Consider the following 8744-nt stretch of genomic DNA (forward strand, 5'->3'; position numbering starts at 1 on the left):
GCATTTTACTGGTATAAACTGAGATTACTATACTAGATTACTATAGACGTTATGTAGGAGTGACAGACCACACATTACAAAAATCCTATTCATTTATCTACAAAGAGGAACCAAATGGACTTGGGTGATGGAATTATGTATTATATTAACATCATTGTAGCTTATCTAGAGGATAAAGGTTAATGTTTATAATATTGTGTTGTTGAAAATCATATACCGTAATTCTCTTCGTGGATGAGATTGACAATAACAAGCCTGAAAAGAAAATCAATCCAAAATACACTTTAATAAATAAACTGCATTGCCATTATTACAATGATTGAATTCAAAATAATCAAACAAAAGTTCATTCACTGTCTAAATTGATTTCAATCATGACTCCCACACCACTTTGGTAGAATTACTAAAGACTCAGAATATGTCAAAAATTTAAACTTTTATTACGTGAATATAGTATTTTAAAAAAAAACCTTTACTCATGAATTGCATGACAGAAAAAACAGAAATGGAACAACTTTGCTATCTCTGCTCCCAAGTTCCAAAAAACACATTCATTTGACAAAAATATCAGACCTCCACGATAAAGCAAAGCAATAAAATGCTTTATTTGGAAATGAAGCACAGTTGTTGCATAACATGATACAGTCCCAGAGGGGAGGAATTTTAAGTATATTCTAGACAAATTCACCATAAGGGAAAATAGCTGACCTCAATTTCAATATGGGGCCAACCATTTCACTCCTTGCATAGACCACTTCAGAAGGTGAAACAAAGCTTGTGCATCAAAATTAAGTATTACAATCCTGAGGAATAAAATGGCAGCAAGGCACAAAGTCAAACATTTTCATAAATGTATATAATATACAATAGATTATACACACACAGGACAAGACTTTACAGGCCTACATAAGCAGACCATAACAGTTACAACTAAACAGTGTGTTTCACAAAGACTTGACAGCAATTACATTTTTCAAAAGGCACTGTAGATAACTGAAATGCTATGAGAACTTCTCAAAACTGATTGTCAACTAAGAATGGATCTGCATCCACTTAAGGTACATCTGACATACTGTATGTATGTACGTACATAAACAGCGCCTTCAACTGAATTCAATAAATGACAACGAACCCTCAGTTTCACCTACGTAATCAACATAGGAATAGATTTTTATATAATACATTTTATAATATGGAATGTTGTTCCCTCAATAACCATACATTAACTACAAAAACAGGGACAGGAGGATCAGAGTGAGCTGACAGAGACATTGAGGCACTTTGAAAGGCAACAGCAGGAGTAAACATTAGTGCAAAGCTCTTTTTAAGATAAGAGGAATGAAAGAGAGAGCTAGAGACTGAGGAAGAAAAAAAACAGTGTATTGTTTAGGAAATTAGCTCCATTACAGCGGAGCGTAAGTGCAAGAAGCAGGTGTGTTGAGTCTCTGCATAGAGGCCGTACATTCCAGTGCATTACGGTCTTTGGTAGGGTAGACGACAGTTAGGACTGGGCAGCATAACAATGTATTAATATTGTGATGTGAAACTAGATACCGTCTGTGATTTTGCATGTCCTAATATCATAATGGCATAAGTGTTCTTTTACCCTTATTTTACCCTTTCAAAAATGTTCAAAAATAGCCTATCGATCATGGACAAGCTCACAACGCATCGTTTTACGACATGTGAGGTTGAAGATCTGCTATTTTTGAAAGATCTTGACAAAAAATGAAAATAATGTCACAAATAGTACTACATCACAATATCTTATTATTATATATATATATATTATTTGGTCACCCAGCCCTAATGACAATTACAGAAAACGATGCAGAGCTGAAATAATAATGTCATAAGGCATCCCTGTGTGCACACTGCACACACAAAGCTCCAAGGCTATTAAATTCTCATTAAGAGGGAAAATTAGAATGCTGTGTTCTGTTCCGGACATCCCGAAGAGGAAGTGCCAATCTAGGATTACTAACAAAGGTTCCCGTCACCGTCTTAGTCATAAAGATCTATAAAAAGGAAAAGAGGAAAAAAAGTGGGAAAATCAGATCCTAGATCAGTTCTCCTACTTGGAGGAACACTTCATACATTTGGGCCTCAGTCTGCAGGGATTGTCATGACAACAAGGTGCGGCTTCCTCTTTCTCTCTGATTGGTCCTGAGTCTGTGTGTTTGCATGTGGGGTATCAGTTATATTGGTCAGAGCTGGAGAAGGGCATTAGGTCCCCCAGGTAGGTCGTGGTCTGTCCCAAGTATGGCTCCTCTTCAACTTTGATGGCGGGCGCAGTGGGCCTCCCTCCCCCTCTCTTACAGTCCACAGCCACCTCTGCGGCGGCCTGCCGCTCGCACAGGCTCCCCAGCAACTGGGCCGTCTTGAAGACGGAGGCGTGGCCCGCAGGCTGCAGTGACTGGACCCTCTGCAGGTTCTGGAGTGTCCGCAGCATCTCTGCAGACACAATGGGCAGATGCTGCTGCTGGATGAGGCTGTTCACTGCAGGCCTCAGGACCGTGCCTCGCTGTGTCTGGGAGCGTGGCGTCGTCCTGACCCGCTGGTTGGCTGAGGCCCGTGCGGAGCCGGATGAGATCTTCTTCTCCGTTTGGCAAGAGTCTACATCGTCCAGCGACTGGCCGCTTGAACAAGAGCTGTCCTCTGGGTTGTCGCTCATGTCCTCCTCGCCGCCACTGTACTCGCCATGGTCGTCGTTTTCCTCTTTGATCCCATCTCCATCTGTGATGTATATCAAGTTTTGGGGCAGTGAGGTGAACTGGTAGACCAGCCTCTGGCCCTCCACCTTGTTTAGGATGCCTCTCTGGTAGTAATACCTACAGCATTTGTACACAGATGAGCGGGATTAACAAACACAAACTGAACACTTGATTGTTGCAATTGTCTCTAACATAATCTGTCAGCAAAACCCTCATTTTGCTTTCTGTGCCACACATTTTTAATACCACAACCATAACAATGCACAATGCAACAACAGCCATCTAGTTAACAGGCTATCCACATCGTGGATATATTTGGATCGAGTTATCGGTTGTGACAATTTGGCTGTCACACTCTGCCATATGAGGGACAGTCTCCCATGCATACTGTATGGATTCCACAATAACACTCCCCCGCTCACTATTTTGAATGGCCAAATGTACAACTGTGAATGGTTCCAGAAATACAAACAAGACATTTAATTCCACTCCATGAGCTGAATAATAGATTCCACCAGACTTTTCTCCTGCACTGGCACAGTGCTTTAACAAAGTGTGGTGGATAAAGGTGGACACATCATACTGCCAACTGTGTCATTAAAGGCATTTCATTATCTGTCATTCTAATGACCATAGCCATATAGAACATTACGCCTTAGTAACATCACAAGTGGTAAGTTGCAGTACCACTATAACATCCCATTACTCCGACTACGTGGCTTTGCGTGTGGTTAGGGAGAGGGTTAGTAATGCGGCGAGCGGACCAACGTGCCGTCGGAATAATGCACCGGCAAACTAATGACACGGCACCCACTATGGCAAGTTGGCAACCGTATGTTAGTGAACACTTCACTTCTGAGCATGCTAAGAAAGCCTCCAATGTTATATTTACTATAATGATATGATAGCATAAGAATGCATTGGTCTAACCTAAGCGCTCGGCCCATGGTCTCGTAGTTCATGTCAGGCTTGTTCTTGTGTTTTCCCCATAGTCTGGCCACTGCCTTAGAGTTCACCAGCTTAAAGATGCCTGTGTGGGGGTTGGTCCATTTGATGTATCGAGGGCAGGCCTTTGGATCTTGCAGTAACTCCATCAGGAACTGCCACAGGAACAGTGTATTTCCTCCTAGAGAGAAGAGATTGAGAACTGTAATCCATGTACCAAGACACCATCCATCCAACAACTCTTCATAGTCACGTAGATATTTTTCCTAGAGCATTCTTGATACAAAATCAAGGCCAGGTGGACCTGCTCAGCATTTTTATACATGCCACAAAGCATGATGGGATGTTTGCTTAACTGTATCATACGGAACACATGGAAGCATCTGCATTTGTTTCTCCACTCATTTATTCAGGTTAAAGGAGATGGGGATACAGTTTTATTCCATCTACTCCTGTCAGGTACAGTTGTAATATGCTGCATTCATGAAGCTTTACTTCACATGATGCTTTAACACAATGAATAAAGTTGAGCTGATCTTAGATTATACCTTTGTTGTATCTGCCCTTCCTCACAATTATGTCAGGGGTCGGCGATTCCGCCCTCCGATGTCGAGATTTTTTTACTGAACAGACAAAGAGCAAGCATGTCATTTACATGAAATAAAATCCATATCGTTTTCAAATTGCTCTCCATCAAGCCAGGAAATAAATAACTGACCTTTCTTCTTGGTTTGTTGCAATCCGACAGTCTCCTTTGGCAATATGTGCCACTGGGACTGGTCAACAGCTCCCACAAATCCCTCAGCGGACACAGTCACCTGGGTAACAGGAGTACTGATGACATTGCCCAGTGACGATAAAAACATCTGAGCTAGAAGGAGAGGGAGCCATAAGCAAATGTAATTAGTGAGCAGCCCACTGTAATGTCTAGTAGAAGATTGCGCAGCACAATCAGTTACATGTCCTTCACGAGAAAAAGAAACCTGTAGAGGCCATGGGTGTGAGTCAATACTGTTGAAAATGGTGCTCAACCACTAAGTTACCGGTAAGTCCTATTTTCAAAATATATTTTTTAATGTTCTAATTTCTAAATGCTGATGAACAGAATTAGATTCAACTATATTGTCAGCATTTGTCACATTACAAGTTGTGATGGGATGGGGGTTATTTTTTTCCTAAAAGCTCACAAAGCTATTTTCAAAACGACACAAGGGACACATACCCAAAATAGGGTGTGTGTGTGTGTGTGGGGGGGGGGGGGGGGGGGGGGTCTGTGGTCTAAAAGTTAGTACATTTTTATCTTTAGGCTGTATTGTGCAGCATATACAGAGTGGACAGACTAACAGTAGTGCTGTTGTTCCAGGGAGAGGGTGTCGGGGGAGTCCATGTCGAGCAGTGAATCCGCAGCAACCAGCGTTTCCATGGTCTCCTCCTCTCCACTCTCACATGGTTCCACTACAGAGCAGACAGGAGAAAAGAGAAAAGCAATCAACCCTGCAACAGGTGGAGGAGGATCATCAGGTTTAAATCGAGGGCATTTCATTTTGTTGGAGACTGAATGGGTCTGAAGCCAACAGCCAGCTACATTCAACAGACACACCAACAATTATGAGAGAACATCAATGTCGCCAACAGCAACATCTGTTCGCAGTTGTTTACCTTTGGCACAGTGACGTGTGTCTGTGCAATCGTCGGCGATCCGATTAAACAAAAACAATAAGATACTCTTTTAAAGAGTTACCCAAAGTATATTTGCACCCGTTCGGTTAGTTCGACGAAGTGTTTTGATTAAAAAAACTGTGTCGCTTTTTCCAACAACACGTTAGCGAGCTAACGTTTGCCAGCCAAACTTCGGACAGTTCCACACCATGAGCTCTGCCCGAACAACACACGATAACGGTGGCAGGACAAAACTTACCTTTAATGCCCAGCATCGGCGAGTATCGAGCCATGGTAGTAGTGGACATATCCATCTACATCTTCATGATCATAGAAAATCATTAACTTTTTCCACGGTTTGCTTTACGTTGTTATGTTCTACTTCCTGAATGTTTCTGGGGAGGGGGTGGTTCATCATGTGCGACTGACGGCTCTCACTGCGCATGCGCACCGTGCAACCCTATCTCCTCCAGTCACCACACCAAACATGGCTTTAGCTCTGAACTCACTGTCCTCCCACTGTACCTTTGGTCTGCCGCCCTCACAAAACAAAGGTCCTACTGTGAGTCAACCTGTACACCAGTGATTCTCAAACTTTGTCAAGGAAGGGCCCCCAAACACTGGCCGTCATTTGAAAATATGTTGTGCCAGGGACCCCGTGCATGTACATGTGTATTTTAACATGCTGTTAAAATGTTTAAAAAAATATTCCACATTTTTTTCAATATTGTTTGAAAACAGTGGATCTACAAGCTCACAAACTGTGGGCTTGTAGATCTGAACCACTGCTGTGCAAAGCAAAAATCCCAGCTGCAAAGCCGTGCATTTATTTTTCTACCTGAGATTTGAACCTATAGGTCTCCTGTGTGGGAGAGCAGACCTCTACTATATTCTTCAAAGAATCATTGCTTGGTCAGGGGAGATATTGTGTTTATGATGTTCAGGGGTATTTCACTTTAAAACACTCCTGGGGTAATTTTAACACCTACTCTGGTTTTTGCATGCACCCCAGACGGTTTTGAAATAATTTCATCAGACACACCCCCTCCTATAAACCCAATGAACAAAAAACACACATTCCTGCTTCTGGTGACTGATATTGTCCTTCTAGTGTGTGAGGGGGCTGTGTTATTTTAGTTTTAGTTTTTTCAATTACATTTTTATTTATACTTTTGTAATTATTAATTATTCTTTACTCCCAAAACATGATTGTCCTGATGAAGGCAGAAACGTCGATTTTAAAAAGAGCATCCTTTTTGGAAGTTCCCAGACAGAGTGTAGGTACTTTTTCTTTGATTTGATCTCATCTCTTTGTGAGCATTTGGCTCTTCCTGGTTGTACTACACAGTACACACCTGTCACTATAACATTTGAGATGTGCATGAATAGTTGTCTTCAAGGGACAAGAAGGTGAACACACACAGCCAAAGTGCCAATACAGGACGCAGAGTACAGAAACGAGTCTAACATTGTTAAAATGGAGTTTGAAGTAAATTTTATTTATATATCGGTAGGATATTATAATGAATTAATAAACTCAAACTTAAAAACAGTTTGAGGTCTACAGTCTATACACAAAAGCCTGAGTACGTTGAAAGGAAAGGAAGTGTTTTTTAAGTCTTTAACTCAGAGAGTGTACAAATGGACCCTTGTACAGCAGATCTCTCTATCTTGAAAGTGTGAGAGCTACTGATTTAGAAGGCATTTGTAGAATCGACATCATGCCTTAATTTAATTATCATAGATGATTTTACAATGTAACTTTCCATAAGTGAGTAAACTTCAGTTGTCAAATGCACACAAAGAATGTATAGATGAATGCTTACCTTTCTGCAGAAGCTGGTGGCAGTCTATGTAGGACTGTTCACAAGTCAGTCCAGAGTACGAGAACAGGTGTCTTTCGGGTACCTGTTCAACAAGCACTGCCGGGTAAGCGGGGTACCCCTCCAGCTACGAAACAGGATACAAAAAAACCCAAAAAAAAACAGATTCAATGCATCAATCAAAATGCACCTGAGCGCATACTTCCGCACACACACACACACACACACACACACACACACACACACACACACACACACACACACACACACATTCACTCAAAGTTTCACCCACACCAGTTATAGGCCTCTGTTTTATTACCTGTGAATGTGACATGTTAACATGATCACTGGCAAAATCAAAGATGAGTTCTGTCTCCTGCAGCATGGTTACATTTACAGCACACGAGAACAGACGCTCTACGATGATGGCTGCATGTCCAGGGCCAATGGTTCCACTGCACTATATGTCTTAAGAACAGATCCAGTTGGGGCGAAGCTCTTCTCCAACAACAGTGAGATGTTTGAGTCAAAGTCTGTCGAAAGAGTGTGTTCACTCCAGCATGCAGTGTTGTTTGTCTCTTTCCATTCAGCCAGTATATGTCCACAGCAGAGAAGCTATGAGACAATATTAATTGACCAGAGAGAGGCGTCACAGGAAGCTCACGCTCGCTCTGCTTCTCGTGCTCTTGATGAGGAAGCGGGGGGGCTGCCAGTAACCGTCCTGTGGTCTGTGACTGAACCTGCCAAAATGAGAACAGACAGAGAGGCCCGTGTCAATGAGAGAGAGACAGAGAGAGACAGAGAGAGAGAGAGATGGAGAGTTGCCACATAGTTGTTCACACCTGCTATGAGTGAGAGAAGTGCAACAGCAACAGTGTTTAGTACAAACCCAAAAGTTAGAGATGCGACGTGAGTCGTGAGTCTAAAACACACACACAGATGAACATCGTTTGATCAATCTCTCTCTCTCTCTCTCTCTCTCTCTCTCTCTCTCTCTCTCACACACACACATACGCACATCTCACTCTCTTATCTTGCCTCCGAAAAAGGCCAAACCAGCAACAGGAAGGAAGTTTCTGCATCTAAATGTGTGCCCATGTGTGTGTGTGTGTGTGTGTGTGTGTGTGTGTGTGTGTGTGTGTGTGTGTGTGTGTGTGTGTGTGTGTGTGTGTGTGTGGGTGGGGGTGCGGTTATAGAGGGGGCACTTGACGCTGCAAGAAAGGGAAAGCGAGAGAGATTGTGTGTGTGTGTGTGTGTGTGTGTGTGTGTGTGTGTGTGTGTGTGTGTGTGTGTGTGTGTGCACGCGCGTGCATGTTCACACAAGTGTGTGCGTGCGTATGTGTAGAGGGCCAGATGTGTATTGCATTGAAGCTGCAATATTTGTTTTCTTCTTCTCATGCACAGCAGCAGTACATGGCTCAGAAGTGTGTGCCACAATGTGCATGTTCACAACAGCATGACTGTTTAGGTGGGAATACAAGACATGAAAAGCCGGACTACACACTTTAGGACAAGAATATTTCTTCACCACACTCCTCTTCTGTGTGCAAATCATCACTCCCCCAAAGTATGTTTTTATCTCTAGTTCCTCTCTAGCGTAGCG

At 42.5% G+C, this 8744-nt stretch overlaps 1 protein-coding gene across 2 annotated transcripts in view; it reads right to left on the reverse strand.

Moving 5' to 3' along the window:
* Positions 1 to 434: 434 nt before the first annotated feature.
* Positions 435 to 8744, reverse strand: part of LOC308324999 (ETS-related transcription factor Elf-1-like) — a 12822-nt gene continuing 4512 nt past the window's right edge. Inside the window, exons 2-8 of one of the 2 annotated variants that reach the window (XM_080777374.1) lie at positions 7461 to 7881; positions 7145 to 7268; positions 5004 to 5114; positions 4378 to 4530; positions 4208 to 4282; positions 3645 to 3840; positions 435 to 2831 (exon numbers count right to left, since the gene is read on the reverse strand). In XM_080777374.1, the coding sequence (XP_080633500.1) occupies positions 2195 to 2831; positions 3645 to 3840; positions 4208 to 4282; positions 4378 to 4530; positions 5004 to 5114; positions 7145 to 7268; positions 7461 to 7526 (1362 nt within the window). In that variant the 5' untranslated portion in view covers positions 7527 to 7881 and the 3' untranslated portion in view covers positions 435 to 2194. Of the gene's footprint in view, positions 2832 to 3644; positions 3841 to 4207; positions 4283 to 4377; positions 4531 to 5003; positions 5115 to 5577; positions 5841 to 7144; positions 7269 to 7460; positions 7882 to 8744 lie in introns of those variants that run through there. The other variant, XM_080777375.1, reaches the window with a different exon arrangement.

The sequence above is a fragment of the Protomyctophum bolini genome (genome assembly GCF_963924005.1).
Source record: "Protomyctophum bolini genome assembly, chromosome: 12".
Taxonomy (NCBI): domain Eukaryota; kingdom Metazoa; phylum Chordata; class Actinopteri; order Myctophiformes; family Myctophidae; genus Protomyctophum; species Protomyctophum bolini.